The sequence below is a fragment of the Grampus griseus genome (genome assembly GCF_964374135.1).
Source record: "Grampus griseus genome assembly, chromosome: 10".
Lineage (NCBI taxonomy): Eukaryota > Metazoa > Chordata > Mammalia > Artiodactyla > Delphinidae > Grampus > Grampus griseus.
In genome coordinates this window covers 56,861,474-56,878,494 of record NC_139004.1, presented here as the reverse complement: position 1 = coordinate 56,878,494, position 17,021 = coordinate 56,861,474, and the positions used below count along the sequence as shown (strand labels likewise).

Sequence of the window (17,021 nt, the reverse complement as noted above, 5' to 3'; positions counted from 1 at the left end):
AACCCTTTACCCACATAGCGTTAATTATAATAATTGACAAACTAGAAGCAACTGCTCTAAGACATGGAAAATGCTCGAGAAAATATGGTTCATTAGCCAGATAGAATATTATGCAGTCATTAAAAATAACATGTATGTTCCTGTGCACCTCTGCAAATTGCATGATTAGTGTCTTAGTCCATTCTGGGTGCTATAACAAAAAAATACCATACATTGAGTAGCTTATAAACAACAGAAACTTGTTTATCACAGTTTTGAAGGCTGGGAAGTCCAAGATCAAGATGCCAGTAGATTCTGTCTGGTGAGAGCCTGATTCCTAGACAGTCATCTTCTTCTTGTGTCCTCACATGGGGGAAAGGGCCAGAGATCTCTCTGGGGTCTCTTTTGTAATGACACTAATCCCATCCTGAGTGCTCCAGCCTCATGACCTAATCACATTCATAAATTCCCACCTCCTCATACCATCACTTCGGGGGTAAAGATTTCAACTCATGAATTTTTAAAATTAGTTAAAAAAAAAAACCCAGTGGAGGCTAACACAACATTGTAAAGCAACCATACTCCAATAAAAATTAATTAAAATAAATGAATTTTGGAGAAGCCCAAACAGTCTGTAGCAATTAGGAATTTATCTTTTTTATGTGCCATTATCTCCCATTATATCCCAAACATACAAGAGATGGTGTGTTTGTATTCCTAGAGCTTAGCATAGTGCTAGGCACACAGTAAGAACTTAATAGCTGTTAAATAAATGACTATGTGCAAACCAAAAAAAAAAAAAGTATGTATACCTTTAAGAATATAAATTCTTAGCATAGTAAAAGTCTGTAGTAAAGAAATGTTTAAAAAAAAAGTAATAATATAACATGTAAAATATGTCAAACATGAAGAATATTTATGACAATGTAAACACAAATAATATAATAAATTGTATACTGTGAAAAAGAAAAGAATATAAATACTTACACTGTAATGTAGAATATTTAAAGCAGGCTATAAAATTATATATACAGTGTGCTGTGTAGTAAAATAAAACCAAAACCAAAACCAAAAAACCAACAAGGGAAAAAGGACCAGAAAGAAACACAATCCCACATTCTTCCTCTTCATTCTTTTTGTTTAAAGCTGTTTTCATCTGTAGCTCTGTAAGCCTTGCACTTTAGGTCAGCGCATGTGGTCTTACACACAAGCAACACAAGGCTGGCCAAGGGACCCAGATTTCCTTGGGACTCACATATACCACCAGGAGGTCATGCCAATCCCACTCCTTTTTTTTTTTTTTTTTGCGGTACGCGGGCCTCTCAGTGCTGTGGCCTCTCCCGTTGCGGAGCACAGGCTCCAGATGCGCAGGCTCAGCGGCCATGGCTCACGGGCCTAGCCGCTCCGCGGCATGTGGGATCTTCCCAGACCGGGGCACGAACCCGTGTCCCCTGCATCGGCAGGCGGACTCTCAACCACTGCGCCACCAGGGAAGCCCCCATTCCTTCTTAATTTGGTTTAATTGGCTCCAAAGTCAAGGCCTTTAGTAACTGATTACGCAACTAGGGCCTACTCTTGGTGCAGTTGGAGCAGCTCTGCCTGTGAACTCTGACGTAAGAGGGCTGTGATGTCCTCTCCAAGGAGGAAATTGTAACATTCAGTAGAGCCTACAGGGAAAACACTGTTACTGTTTTGAGTTTCCACTTGAGCACACAGAGGTGCCACAGAAAGCAAACAGAGGATGTTGTCCTGCTCTCAAGGTATGTACAATCCAGTCCTCAAATAGGTCACTTATGCCAACAATCACAGACTGTCACTTCTTGCCAACTGGTGTTGAGAAGGATTCCGAGGTTACACTTGGGTTTAATGGTAAAGAGTTCCATGAGGTATTAGTGACTCTGGTCATGGGCAAGCCAGGGAGAGTGGCGGTACACACACTGAGTATCTGCCGCCTGTAATGAGGCCGCTGCAGCTGTTTGTTGCCCTAAAGCTTACCCTCACTACCGTCTCCCTTGCTGGCCTCCTTCTAGAGAGGATGAAAGAGCCAGACTCCACTTCAGCCTTTCTTACAACCAAGGTTGACAGTATAACCAAGTGGTAGTCTCTTGGGGGAGTTGAGGGAAACAGACCAGTATGTTTCTCCCTGAAAAGCAAGAGTGTGTGAGGAGAGACTCCTTGCCTAATGCCACGCTCTGATTTCTGCCTATGAATACAGTTGAGGGGGAACATGATGTTAGGAGAAGCTGCATACATCCTGTGGTCATGTGGAGCATACCTAGTACAGCACTATCCAATATGGTAGCCACAAGCCACACGCGGTCCTGGGCCCTTGAAATGTGACGGGCGCTATTAGCAGGAAATGCACACCAGATTTCAGATCTCAGCCAAACAAAAAAAGAAGTAAACTAGCACATTAACAACTTTTCTTACTGATCACATGTTGAAATGACAATATTTTGGACATACTGGGTTAAATTAAATACATTAAAATTAGCCACTTATTTATTTTTACTTCTTTTTTCAAAAATGAGACTATTGGAAAATGTAAATGACGTATGTGGCTCTCATGATGTTCTCACTGTCCACTGCTGATCTGGAGAACTTCAGAAAACCTCACCCGTAGCCCTGACACTGTTGAACCACTGAACCAACACGGCAACACCGTCAGACTTCCTGTTGTACAGTAAAGCCATGATAGGGACTTCCCTGGTGGTCCAATGGTTAAGACTTCGAGCTTCCACTGCAGGGGTCGCAGGTTCAATCCCTGGTTGGGGAGCTAATTAAGATCCCGCATGCTGCGAGGCGTGGCCAAAAAAATAAAAAAATAAATAAAGCCATGATAGGCAAGGATTCTCTTTAACCCTCACAATTAGCAGGTTAAAAGTAGGCCAGACAGATGTCCCCACTTCCCAGTTGAAGAAACAGAGGTTCAGAGATGAGGAGTGCAGCTCAAGGTCATGTGAAGGTCACACGGAGAGGGAGAGGCACGATAAGAATCAGAACCCAAAGGCCCTTTATCTCAAGGTAGAATCTTTCTACTTCATTGAACTCCCTCTTAAACAGAAGGGCACACAACAGAAAGTAATAGAAGCCTGGGCAGACCCATGTGTGTGGGTTATCTAGTCACCTGGATAGCATGAGCTTCTGCTTCCAAGATAAGCTGTGAGACAATTCTCCAGGGTGTTTCTATATGTCTTGTGACAGCTTTTGTTCCAGACTATCTTTTCAAGGGTGTTTGTATAGCAAACAGCCTTGGAGGATAGGGAGAGGGAAAATTTGTTTGCTGACCAGGATGATAAAGATGTCTCCTTTGGACAGGTTTGCTCGCAGCTCCTTTATAACGCGCAGGGTCCCTCATTTGTGACACAGACACAGTGTGTGCACAGTATCCACCTGGGTCCACTCCACACTTCGGGGCCAAGGAAAACTGATGCAGACGTGAAGCTTATGCTGCCTGCTGTACTGTGAGTAATAAAGTCCTCTGTCTGTGTCACCCCCTGTGCCTGGACTGCAAGAACCTTGTGCAAACAGGAAGGGTGGTGAAATGGAAGCTATGGCATACCACCTGGATTGCCCCGCAGGAACAGAGAACTTATTCTCTCAGCCCTCAGCTGGCAGCCTCCTTTGTGGATTGCTTTGGCTATAGAGAGCTGCCTTACCCCATCCTGGGGTGGCCTGCAGGCAATAACTGATGGACATGGGGTATAAGGGCCCATCCCCCTCACCACAACTGGGTAAAACTCCAGAGTCATCCCAGCTTCAGAACTTACGGTAGGATTGACTGAAGGCTCCCCTGAGATTGCGCTGCAGCTCACTTCCTGCCTCTGCGCAGCCCTGCCTCTTCCTTTTTCCTTCAACAGATGCAGATCCCAAGAGTGCCCCCTAATAAATCTCCTGTACCCTAATCAACAGCTCGGGGTCTGCTTTGCAGGGAACCCAACCTGTAACAAGTGGGGTCTGCCTTCCCTCTGACTGAGGGACCACACAGCTTTCTTGGATCCAGATTTCAGATCTGAATGGTAGAAACCCAGCACGTCTTATGCTTAAGTGACAGAGTCTTTCAGTGGCCTCTGTAACCCTGTGAGTTAGAAGGGTGCACCCCAAGGCATCTGAGCAAGGAAGATATGCCCAGTGAGCCATCTGATCCCTGGGGCTCTAAGATCAGCCGTATCTCTGAATCTCAGAGACAACCTGTCTTCTTTTGCGCTGTTTCCTTGACAATTAAAAAAAAAAGTAGATTTCCCCTTTAGTTGAGCACATCAGCTATAATGTAGGTGATAAAGAAAAACTTACCTTTTGGAAAAAAGAACGTAGTTGATTTTCACGATGCAAATGCCACGAATGAACTCTGATGGTCTCTTACCTGAGACGCTCCTGGGGTTGGGGCAGCAGCTAATCTGGGATTTGGGGCTAACTTCACAACCTCTGAAAAGGGCACATCTGTTCCAGCTGCAAGGCCTAGAAGGGAAAGCTCATTTCACGTCAGTGCCTGTTGCAAATGAAGGCGTTACCCGGAAATAGCATTTTATCTCTGGAGTGATAAAATGTTCTAAAACTGGATTATGGTGATGGTGTGCAACTCAGTAAAGTTAACTAAAAATCACTGAATTGTATGCTTAAGTATGGGTGATTTTTATGTTATAGAAATTGGGCCTCCATAAAACCATCTTTAAAAAAAGAGAGAAAGAGAAGAAAAGTTTCAAGTGCAGGCCTCTTCTCAGCAGGGCTTTCTTTGTCTGAAGCGCATGTGGGGAGGCAGCTAACCTCTGACCTCTGACAGAGGGGAGGGTCCGCTCGCCTCTCCTCCCTCACGTGGCTCCACTCTCCGAGTCGATCACTGCATTCCAGCCACCCCAACTGCTCTCAATTCCTTCTGCTCAGAGCCTTTTCACTGTGTGGAATGTTCTTCTCTCTTCTCAGAAAAGCTGCCGCTAGGAACATCCCTTCCAGCTCTCAGCACCATCTGCTTTCCTCAGGGCATATCTCACTAATTCTGCCACAGATTTGTTTAAGGTCCCTCCCTTCTCGAGCCGGAAGCTCTCAGAGGCCAGGACTGGGTCTCCACTGGAGCCCTGGTGCCTGGCACACTGCCCGCATACAGGAGGCACTCCATAAATGCCCACCAAGCAAAAGAGTGGCAGGGCTGGAAAAGAGAGAAGGTTGCCATAGGTGGGCAGGAAACAGTAAGGGATTTCCGGGCAATTTAAGGAGCAGTATCAGACTGAAGGGAAACTCAAGACCACCGAGAGGGGAGGAGGGCCCACTGAAGATGTGAGGCCCAGTTTTCCCTCTGAAGGATGCTGGAATATCCCAGCCCAGAGCTGTGTGGATGAGGGGACACAGTGGGGTGGGGTAGCCACCACAGAGACTACTTGAAAGACTCTTGTCCCCCTCTACTCACTCACAGACTGGCTTTCATCCCTGGACCCAGCTGGAGAGAATGGATGTCCCCATAAAGTGGGAACTGGTGTGCTGGGACCTAGCTCAGGTTTTAGTTTTGGAGGGCAGAGCAGGGCAGTACCCCCAGGTAATGTCTGACAACTAAACAGGCATGGAAAAGGAAAAATAAGAAAGAAACACAGTGCAGCACAGCAGCAGAGGCCCCAAAGGGTAGTTCCTTTTCTGCTTCGGCAAAAGGAGTATAAAGTAAACCCCAGACTCCTCATGGGCAACACTGAAGGCTGGAAGCTTATGGAATGGTGTTTTCAAAGTTCTGAGGAAAATATTTTAGAGTCCTTTGTCCAGCCAAGGTAGCGTTCTCTGGGAGGCTGAAACCAAGCCCTTGCTGGACATGCAAGCCCTCAGAAAATGATCACCTACTGAATTTCCTCTTAATTATGTATTCTGGCTGTATATTCCAACAACACCAACATAGAAATGAAGGAAAAAGAAACTGCAGAGTCAGAAAAAAAAAGACAAACTCATACGTCAGTGCAAATAAAAGCCAACATGTTGTAAAGTTTGATTAAAAACATGACAGCCTAGAAATAAACTGCCCGTTCCCTGGTGGCCTAGTGGTTAGGACTCTATCCTTTCACTGCTGTGGCCTGGGTTCAATCCCTGGTCGGAGAACTGAGATCCCACAAGCCGTAAGAAAAAAAAAGAAAGAAAGGAAAGAAAAGAAAAGAAAAGGAAGGAAGGAAGGAAGGAAGGAAGGAAGGAAGGAAGGAAAGAAAGAAAGAAAGAAAGAGAGAAAGAGAGAAAGAGAGAAAGAGAGAAAGAGAGAGAGAAAGAGAGAAAGAGAGAAAGAAAGAAAGAAAGAAAGAGAAAGAAATTGCCCAATGATCTTGATACAGGCGGTGGCACAAGGTGGGGCAAGGTGGATAGGGTGGAGAGGGAGGGGAATGAAAGAGTAAGAGTTTAATTATTAAGAGAAGTCTATGGTCCCTGATTAATTCTCAATGTTGAAAGAAAACATACAAGTTTAAATAGGTGTGTTAAAAAGTTAAGGATAAATGGGTGAAGAATGCAACCGCTAGAGGGAAAGGACAACGCCCTTGAGTTACATGGGTGGCCGGAGGAGTGGCCTGAGCAGGCAGAGGACAGGGCAAGTCGACCACATGGGTGGAAGAACGCCCTCGTGGGCCTGTGCTGCTCCCGCAGTTTCAGGGAGGCCTCCATCAGAGCCTTGGTTCCCCACTGCCCCCAAGGAGCTGTCCAGGGTCCTGGACTGCTTGGCTCGGAAGCCTCCACCTTTGTCTCAACTTCTGCTCTTGTTGAAAAGATGGCTCTGGACTTTATCTACCCCTTCCTGCCCACCAGCTGTCCAGACCCATGCCCAAGGGCCCTCAACCAATGTCCCTGGGCTGAGTCTGACTCTGACCAGGCCTCATTTAGTTAGGACCCTGCCTCTCTTTCCCAGTTTAAGTAAAGCACAGAGGAACAGAGGGTTTGGGTTGGTTCCCCCCTGCTGGGAGGGGAGAAAAGTGAAGCTAAAGACCCCAAGCCTCCCATGTCCCTAAAGACCGGGAACATCCCAGTCTCCCCTTTCCACTGTCCTCAGCCCAGCCACTGCCCCAACCGCTTCCAGAGGCATCTGGCGCCATCCCCTGACCTACCATGGAAAGCTCGGTAAGCAGAGCCCACACAGGCTGAGTTGGCTGTGTCTGTGACATACACTGGGGTGCCAAACACATCTGCCAGCACCTGGAAAGGACAGAAGTGCTTACTGTGGTGAGTCACTCCTCAGAGGGAGCATGCACACAGACATGCGTTTCCTGGGCTCTCTTTTCTAATACGTCTTCTGATACCTTCCATTCCACCTCTACTGCCTTAAAGGAAGTGCACTTGGCTATGCCGCCCTGGTGATAATAGGGTCAGGGTGACCTGGGGGAAGTCTCTAGTGAAGGGCCACAGCTCTCTGGGTTGTCCCTGCATTGTTTAACCGTTTTATCAAAGACGAGGAGAAGATTGAGAAAGTATGCTTAGCAACAAACAATCAAGGTGGAGATGGCTAGGTCTCAGACTAATATTAACAAGGCCAAACAAACCCACACTAACAAATGCATGTCTTATAGGAATAAAGATAAAGTTTTCCACGTAGGTCCCCAAAATAAATTGCATAAATTTAGAATAGAGGATGTGTACTAAGGGGAGCTCACATGGAAAAGACTTGGGGGTCTTAGTTAACCAGAGATATTGTTGATGCCCCATCTGGATCCCCTTACTGGACCGGTGTGCACCCTCACCCAGATGCTGTTGAGTATTGGCTGCTAACGGCTCACAGCTGCCCCTCCTCAAAAGAATTGCTCTTTACTGAACAGAGGCTGCCTCTCACAGGAGGTTATTCGTATCTCTTCCCACGACAGCCAGTTGGCCCTCTTACCCCAAGGTGGAAGCAAGTCTGCGGCATAGTTCATGGACCATATCTCCCCATGGGATGGAGCTGAAGCTGACTCCAACCAAAACCACATCCTTGCCTATCCTTCTTCCCCTGCCCTACCTGGATCCCTCACTCCCTTTCTCCTGGGAGCACTCTCCCAACAAATCACTCATAGAATAATTTCCGTTGCAGGCTCTGCTTCTAGAGAATCTTACCTAAGACAGGTATACTACTGTACAAGTCAACAGTCGATTCAGTTACTCCAACAGCTAAGGCAGCCTCGGGCTATACCCTAAAATTCTCAGTGTCCCAATAAGACACTAACAGCCCCATGATTTGGGGCTAACAGCTTGATTGTCAGATATCTGCAGGTTGATTCTACTTTGGGTCATATATGTCTAGCATAATGAAGGGCCAGAAAGACAGTGACAAATTCTGGCAACTGTATTGTAAGAGGAATGGCTGGGAAAATCAGAGATGTTTAAATTGGAAGGGGGAAACCTGGAGGAAGACAAGAACATTGGCATTAGATGTCAGAAGGTTTGCCATGAAGGACAGGCACTATCTGTGTGACTCCAGAGGCCAGTGCTGGTATCAGAGAGTGGAGTTGTACAGGGCAGTGGTTTTCACTTGAGCGTAAGATAGAATCTGCTTGCCACGTGCGCTGTAAAGAGCTGGCTTCCTGGGAAAGAATGAGCTGTAAGCTCCCCATCCCTGCAGGAGCGGGAACAGAGGCAGTGTTACTGCTGAGTGTCTGGCTCTTGGAAGTATTAGACGTGGAAGAGGCCCTAGCTCAGGGCTTGCTACCGGCACTTACCTGCAAGATGTCTCTGTTGTGAGATGCTCCTCCGGTGGCCAAAATCTTTGTCTTAGGCACTGTAAGGAAAAAGAAAACAAAAAACAAACGCTGTGACAATTCCCCCAAGGCAGAAAAGGCTGCTTTCCAGAGCTCTTCTACCACAAAGAGCTAGTGTCTGGCCAATGCCTCTTGCTTATCACACAGGACTGCGTGGGAGATCTAAAGCGGGTTCTGTCCACGCACGTCCAACATGAAATTTGCTCGTGAGGCTGCTTCCTCATCCACCTCTTGGGCATGCAACTGAAGAGGGTACACAGGACGGGTTCTAAGGTTCTGGCAATGTTCTATTTCTTTCCTTTTTTTTTTTTTTAGCGGTACGCGGGCCTCTCACTGTTGTGGCCTCTCCCGTTGCAGAGCACAGGCTCCGGATGCGCAGACCCAGCGGCCATGGCTCACGGGCCCAGCCGCTCTGTGGCATGTGGGATCTTCCCAGACCGGGGCACGAACCCGTGTCCCCTGCATCGGCAGGTGGACTCTCAACCACTGTGCCACCAGGGAAGCCCAATGTTCTATTTCTTAACCAGAGTGCTCTGTGAAAGGTGTTTGATTTATTAATATGTTTCACAATTAGCTGTATGAAGCATATATTCTACTGTATGCATACTTTTCACAATAAAAAATAATAAACCACAGTCTAGTAAAAGACATATAGTTCCACTTTGGGTTAAAATGGAGATGGTCAAGAAAGAACATCCCCTGTGCTGTCCTAAGGAGAGAATGCTGAATAAACAAACAAAAACATATTTTTATTTAATGCTATCAAAAAGTTGTAAATGCAGGGACTTCCCTGGCGGTCCAGTGGTTAAGACTCTGTGCTTCCACTATAGGGGGCACATGTTCGATCCCTGGTCAATTGGGGATCCCGCATGCCACGTGGCCAAAAAAAAAAAAGTTGTAAATGCGAAGAAGTATAAATAAATTAAATCCTAGAATGAGATGAGCCCTTAAGCGCTAACTTGCTGTACCTGCAGTACAAGATAGATGGCACAGTGATCCTCCAGAGGCACATAAACTTTGCCAGGACAGAAAAACCGGCCAAGCATTAGGTGGTGGCAGTGTAGGAGGGGCGTCCCAAAGGCAGAGCTAGTCCTCCTCGCCCCCACCTCTCCCCCATGGACCGTGTAAGGGGTGATGCAGAAGCCGGGGGCAGGGCAGAAAAACAGAGCGCTCTGTAATCTCATAGCGCTTAGATCCCTATAGTCCTGTGTCACAGGACTCTTTTACAATGAAGAGGTATTCATTTATTATGCAGGTATTTAAAAACAAATGTTATGAGGCTCTGCTGCCACCTCTCAGCCTCTCGCATCTTCACCCTCCGCCATTAAGAGAGTACCTGGGGGGCTTCCCTGGTGGCGCAGTGGTTGAGAGTCCCCCTGCCGATGCAGGGGACACGGGTTCGTGCCCCGGTCTGGGAAGATCCCGCATGCCGCGGAGCAGCTGGGCCCGTGAGCCATGGCCGCTGAGCCTGCGCGTCCGGAGCCTGTGCTCCGCAGTGGGAGAGGCCACAACAGTGAGAGGCCCGCGTACCGCAAAAAAAAAAAAAAAAAGAGTACCTGGGACTTCGCTGGTGGTGCAGTGTTTAAGAATCCACTTTCCAATGCAGGGGACGCGGGTTCAAGCCCTGGTCCAGGAAGATCCCACATGCTGTGGAGCAACTAAGCCCATGGGCCACAACTACTAAGCCTGCATGCTAATGCCTGTGAGCCACAACTACTGAAGCCCACGTGCCTAGAGCCCGTGCTCTGCAACAAGAGAAGCCACCGCAATGAGAAGCCCGTGCACCGCAACGAAGAGTAACCCCCGCTTGCCGCCAACTAGAGAAAGCCTGCACGCAGCAACAAAGACCCAACGCAGACAAAAATTAATTAATTAATTAATTATTTTAAAAAAGAGAGAGTACCTGGGCTGGGAAAAGGGGAAGGAATGTCAGCGGCTAAGGAGACAATCCAGGACATGGGAAGATGTGCCAGTGTGATTCCATGTTGGAAAATCAAAACACGCTTCATTCACGACTGCAAGAAAAGTCAGCTGGGCATGATGTAAAGCACCATGAAGACTTTGACACACTTTTAGGTTTATATGTCCTCTTTTTTTAAAATTTTTTATTTATTTATTTTTGCGGTACGTGGGCCTCTCACTGTTGTGGCCTCTCCTGTTGCAGAGCACAGGCTCTGGACGCGCAGGCTCAACGGCCATGGTTCACGGGCCCAGCCGCTCCGCAGCATGTGGGATCTTCCCAGACCGGGGCACGAACCCGTGTCCCCTGTATCGGCAGGCAGACTCTCAACCACTGCGCCACCAGGGAAGCCCTATATGTCCTCTTTGTAGGTACAAAGGGAATAGGGCCCTGGCTTTATAAAAAATAAACTCATAATGGAGACTGGAAGAAAACGGTCCTAGATGGCAGGAGTGGTTGGGGTGAGGGGATGGGATTATAGGTAGTTTTCTTTCCTTTATTTTCCAAACTTGCTATTATAAGGTTTTTCTGCTCTTCTAAGTCAACCTAAACAAAATGAAATATACATCGAAATATAAGCTGAAAAGGGACGATGGCTTTAGCCCCGCCCAGCTGGGTGCATGTTTCACAGTGTCCAAACATCAAGAAAGTGATCATTCCTTAAAGAAAGCAGAGGTCACCCCGTGGTTCAGAACCCAGAGTCTGGAACCAGACTGGCTTGGTTCAGAAGCTCTGAGCTGGTGATGTAACACTCTGGGTCTTGGTCTCCTACTTTGTGAAGCAGGAGTAATACTGGTACCCACCCCAGAGACTTTGTTGTTAATAAACATAATGTGCTTAGGGACCAGGCTGGGCACACAGTACGTGCTCAATAAATGTTGGCAGCTATTATGATCATGATCATCAGTCTTACTTCAAACGTCTTTTTATTCTTCTTAGATGTTATTAAAACGAGATTATGACAGTTCAGGAATGAAACGCTAGGGAATTCCCCGGCGGTCCAGTGGTAAGGACTCCACGCTTTCACTGACAGGACCCAGGGTTCAATCCCTGGTCGGGGAACTAAGATCCCGTGATGCCAGACTTCCCTGGTGGCGCAGTGGTTAAGAATCCGCCTGCCAATGCAGGGGACACGGATTTGAACCCTGGTCCAGGAAGATCCCACATGCTGCCGAGCAACTAAGCCTGTGAGCCACAACTACTGAGCCTGCTCTCTAGAGCCCACGAGCCACAACTACTGAGCCCACGTGCCACAACTACTGAAGACCATGCACCTAGAGCCCGTGCTCCGCAACGAGAAGCCACCGCAATGAGAAGCCTGTGCACTGTAACGAAGAATAGCCTCCGCTCACCACAACTAGAGAAAGCCCGCACGCAGCAACGAAGACCCAACACAGCTAAAAATAAATAAATAAACTTATTTTTTAAAAAAAGATCCCACGATGCCACAAGCCATGCAGCCACTGGGAGCACGATGCCTACAGTTCGTGCAGCCCTTTTGCCCTTTTAGGTTCAAGCGCACTCATTCATGTGATCTTGTTTGAGAGGAACCCAGCAGAGCTGGCAGGACAGGTTTGATTCGGCCCTTAAGCTTGCTAAGAGGATAAGTAACCTTATGCTGTTTTGCACAAGAATCGCTTCAGAGGCACACTAGCTCCCTGGAGCCCAGGAGGGCCCCTCCGCCCTCACTGCCTCTCCCCTCACACTGGGCCGGTGGAGATAGCCCCCCAGCCGCCCAAAGTGCCCCCTCCTGACGACCGGAAAACCCTTCGTGCCAGTCATTCACGCCCACCTCAGCACCATCTCTGCCCTGCTCACCTGGGCTCACTTCTCAGGGACCTTGGAAGCCTTTGGAGACCTTGGGGGAATTTCGTTTTACACTCTGGGTGGGGGGATGGAGAGGAGTGGGACTGTTTATAAAGTTCATTCTATTTAAAAAATTCTGTTGAACTAAAACATACATCCTAACAAATGTACATACATACCATAAGCTGACAGCTTGACACATTTTCACAACTAAACACACCTGTGTAACCTAGGAAACAGAGCCTCACCAGCACCCCAGAGGCCCTCCATGCCCCCCGAAAGGTAACTACTAACGATCCAAACTTCCAACAACAGCAGATGGTTTTGTCTGCTTTTGAATCTGACGTCCACGGAACCTGCCACGCGTACTTTTGGGTTTGGCTTCTTTTGCTCAGCGTTTTCATTTATAAGATTCATCCATTTTGTTGTGCGTGGCTAAGGCTGGTTCATTTTCATTTCTGTGTAGGATCATGTCGCCTGAACACCCCACGAGGCATCTATCTCACCATCGATGGGCACTGTGTTGTTTCCAGCATGGGGTGCTAAGCACAGGGCCACAGGCAGCGTCCTCCTGCACGTCTTTAGTGAACACATGTCCACATCTCTGTCTCACATCCACCGAGAAGTGAAGCTGCTGGGTGGACGTGTATGCAGCTTTAGTAGATGCTGCCTAACAGGTTTTCAAAAAGGTTTACCTAGTGCTTATTTTTGAAGTATCCTTTTACTTATTTGGTTCAAAGGCATAAAACATATACTACATAGGATTGTCCTTAAAAGTATCATGAGGAGGCCTTCAAGCTAAGAGGATTCAGGGGTTTTCTACCTTCTCTTGACCACGGCTGGCCCAGAGGGACAATACATCTTGGAAACCTGGACTCTCTGGTCGGCGGGTCCAACCTCCTTCAGACGCCCCCCACCCCCTGCCGGACCACTGCAGCGCCATCAAAAAGGGGAACTCGCTGACCTCCTAAAGCTGCCCACACTCCATAGCTCAAGTTCTTAGAAGTCCCTTCCTTCCCCATGGGCCTCCCCTGGCCCTGGTTCTGCCCTCTCCATTGCAGGGCTCTCAGTTCTGACAGTGGTTCTACACCCCCTCTCTTCCCTGTTCAAGTTGAAATGTCCAGAGCTGTGCCCCACAGGCAGATGGGGCCTGCCCAGGCTAGAAGGTGAAGGTCCAGTCATGGCCCCAGCCCAGACCTTTCCCACCTGCGTTGCCCGTGTCCTTGGGATCCAGAGCTTAGGACACTTAGTCTGCAGGTTGGAGCGTAGGGTTACAGAAAGATCTCCCAAGTCCTATAGCTCCTGGCCAAGGAGGTGAGGCTCCTGGGGACGCAGCAGAGATGCAGGAACAACCTGCCCCCTAGTCTATGCCTGTCCACAGTGCCAGTTGATCGCTTTCTCACCCCACCACCAGGAGCCAGGCTCCACGTCCCTCCTGCACAAACAGGGCCCGTGTAATGGAGCCTTAACAGACAGTGTCCACTAGGCCTGGCCTGAAGCCCAGGAAGGGCCTCAAGCACCTCAGGGTAGGAGCAGAACCCTTAGCGCCCACCCCAGCACACAGCCCGCCAGCAGCTCACTTACTGACTCGATAGCCCAGGCCCTCGGCATGGATCTTCTTGGCCATGAACTGTCCTTCGATCAGTGCTCGAATCTCCACGTCCCAGGGGAATGCTGAGACCTGATTCCAGGAGAAAGTGGGCAGAGTGAAGGACTCTCATTGTCCACTCACTGTGTGTGTGTGTGTGTGTGTGTCTGTGTGTGTGTGTCTGTGTGTATGTGTGTGGTGCGTATGTATGTGGTGTATGTGTGTGTGTGGTGTCTTTTTAACAGTAGCCCAGATTCAGAGCTCATGACTCAGGCCTCCACTGGAGCTCACCCATAGTTGTGCTCTTGAACCACTAACTTGTTTGTCACACACTCGCACGCACACACACGTGCTCACGGCCTCACGCGTGTGTCACTCTGGGGAGTCAGAGGATGGGAGAGCTCAGTTTCAGGCTGCTGAGGGTTCCAGTTCTGCCTCTGCCATTCAGCTCTATGACCTTGAATAAGTTAATATAAATCTTATTGAGCCTCATTTTCTTTCTTTTTTTTTTTAAACACCTTTATTGGACTATAATTGGACTATAATTGTTTACAGTGGTGTGTCAGTTTCTGCTTTATAACAAAGCGAATCAGCTATACATATACATATATCCCCATACCTCCTCCCTCTTGAGTCTCTCATTTTCTTTGTTAACAGAACTGAGGTAATGGGAGCACCTACGTTTCAGGGTTGTTAAAAAGCAAACAGCAGAGCCTGGTCAATGTAGCTGACGCTCATGAAGGGAGAGCTTGTGCTGAGAACCCACCACTGTGGCGCGCCCTTTGCCCTTCCAGCTAAAGCTGAATGGCACCAACTCCAGCCTCACCCTGCTCCCCAGCCCCTGAGACCAGTGACTGACGCCACCGCTCCCTCCCTCAGGAACTGCTCCAACCCAACTCACCTGCTTTCAGTTCCTAAACTTCTCCCTCTGCCAGGACTCTGCCCAAGCTTCCCATGTGGGATCCCTCTCATCCTTCAAGTCTGCACCTAAAGGCCACCTCCTCAGGGAGGCCCACCTGGTCACCCTATCCAAGGCAAGTCCCTGGCACATGCCCTGCTTTCCCCTACGTCGCTTGGTTCCTTCCCGTCTGAGCCACATCACACACCGTAATCGTGTGTGTGTTCGTTCACCTGTTTACATCCTCCTAGACACTGGGCTCCGTGGAGCAGGGACCCTGTTTGTCTTGTTTGCACCAATCATACATATCTGTTGATTGAAGAAATGAACGAAGAAAACTCCCTTCTTGATAAACCCAGACAGATTTACACAAAAGAGAACAGGCATGTCTTCTTTCTACGAGCAACAGAAACCAAACTGACCCCCACCAGAAGACTGAGATGAACTCCCTATACTTTAGGCAAAGCTTTCCATCTACAATACAATACGTAATACCATCATCGGCATATAATCCAACACCAACTCTGTTACACTGAGTAGACAGAGTGACTTACTGAAATTCCCCAGACACCTTTTAGGGTCAGAAAAGTCTCTCAGGTCCAATCCAAAATGTGGTGATGACTCTGGTAACCATCTCACAGAAAAGTCAATTCCAAGCAGCAAGTATCAACCAAATCCCTCCTGGGAAAGGTTGCATGGTGGAGGGCAAATAAAATAGCGGCTTTAGGGCCAGAAAGGACTGGGTTTGACCACCTCCACCACCTAGGCCCTGGTGCCTTGGGTGAGCTATTCAGTTTCTCCATCTGTAAAGGGGATGAAAATACCTAATTCACAGAGTTGCTCTGAGAGGTAAATGAGGAAGATAAAGAAACCCACATACATAGTGCCTGGAACTAAACTGTGCTCGATAAACGTCAGCAAATGTTAGTGTCTCCTGTGCCAGAGGCTCTTTCAATCAGGAGGAAATTCATCGTCTGGAGATGGGAGGTGTAGGATAAGGCTCGCCAAGGAAACAGCCTCCAAGATGCTTAATGACGTTCAGTGGGAGCACACGTTAGCTCAGGGAGAACACTTAGGTGTTCCACACTCCTCTTTGTGAGAAAGTACAGCGTCTGTCTTATATCTTGCTGATGCCCCAGCATTTACAGTGCACCCTAGCACATCAAAAGTATTGTTTTATTATGACAAACCCACAGTCAACATAATACTCAACAGTGAAAAGGTGAAAGCCTTCCCACTAAATTCAGGAACAAGATAAGGATGCCCACTCTCACTACTTCTATTCAACATAGTATTGGAAGTCTTAGCCACAGCAATCAGACAAGAAAAAGAAATAAAACTGGAGGGAAGAGGTAAAACTGTCACTATTTGCAGATGACATGATAATTTATATAGAGAACCCTAAAGTCTCCACACAAAAACTATTAGAACTATGGGCTTCCCTGGTGGCGCAGTGGTTGAGAGTCTGCCTGCCCATGCAGGGGACACCGGTTTGTGACCCGGTCCGGGAAGATCCCATGTGCCGCGGAGCGGCTGGGCCCGTGAGCCATGGCCGCTGAGCCTGCATGTCCGGAGCCTGTGCTCCGCAACGGAAGAGGCCACAACAGTGAGAGGCCTGCGTACCGCAAAAAAAAAAAGCAAGAAAAACAAAAAAAAAACCTATTAGAACTAATAAATGAATTCAGCATGGTAGCAGGATACAAGTTTGTTTGTTTTGGGGGGTTTTTTTTGGCAGCACACAGGATCTTCATTGCTGGATGAAGTGCAGGATCTTTAGTTGCGGCATGTGGAATCTAGTTCCCTGACCAGGGATCAAACCTGGGCCCCCTGCATTGGGAGCGAGGAGTCTTAGCCACTGGACCGCCAGGGAAGTCCCAGGATACAAGATTAATACATAGAAATCTGCTACACTAATAATGAAATATCAGAACGAGAAAGTAAACAAACAATTCCATTTAAAATGGCATAAAAAACAGAACCTAGGAATAAATTAACCAAGGAGCTTAAAGACCTATACGCTGAGAACTATAAAACTAAAGGAAACCGAAGATGATTCAAAGAAATGGAAAGATATCCCATGCTTTTGGATTGGCAGAATTAATATTGTTGAAA

The 17,021-nt window shown here is 47.9% G+C and overlaps 1 protein-coding gene across 3 annotated transcripts in view; it reads right to left on the bottom strand.

Annotated features, from left to right (window-relative positions):
* XYLB (xylulokinase) overlaps nt 1–17,021 on the bottom strand; it is a 43,418-nt gene that overhangs the window by 1,364 nt on the left and 25,033 nt on the right. The window contains exons 15-18 of one of the 3 annotated variants that reach the window (XM_082664638.1): nt 14,008–14,104; nt 8,619–8,677; nt 7,038–7,125; nt 4,343–4,437 (exon numbers count right to left, since the gene is read on the bottom strand). In XM_082664638.1, the coding sequence (XP_082520764.1) occupies nt 4,343–4,437; nt 7,038–7,125; nt 8,619–8,677; nt 14,008–14,104 (339 nt within the window). The remainder of the gene's footprint in view (nt 1–4,342; nt 4,438–7,037; nt 7,126–8,618; nt 8,678–14,007; nt 14,105–17,021) is intronic. The other 2 variants (XR_014297374.1, XR_014297375.1) reach the window with 2 other exon arrangements.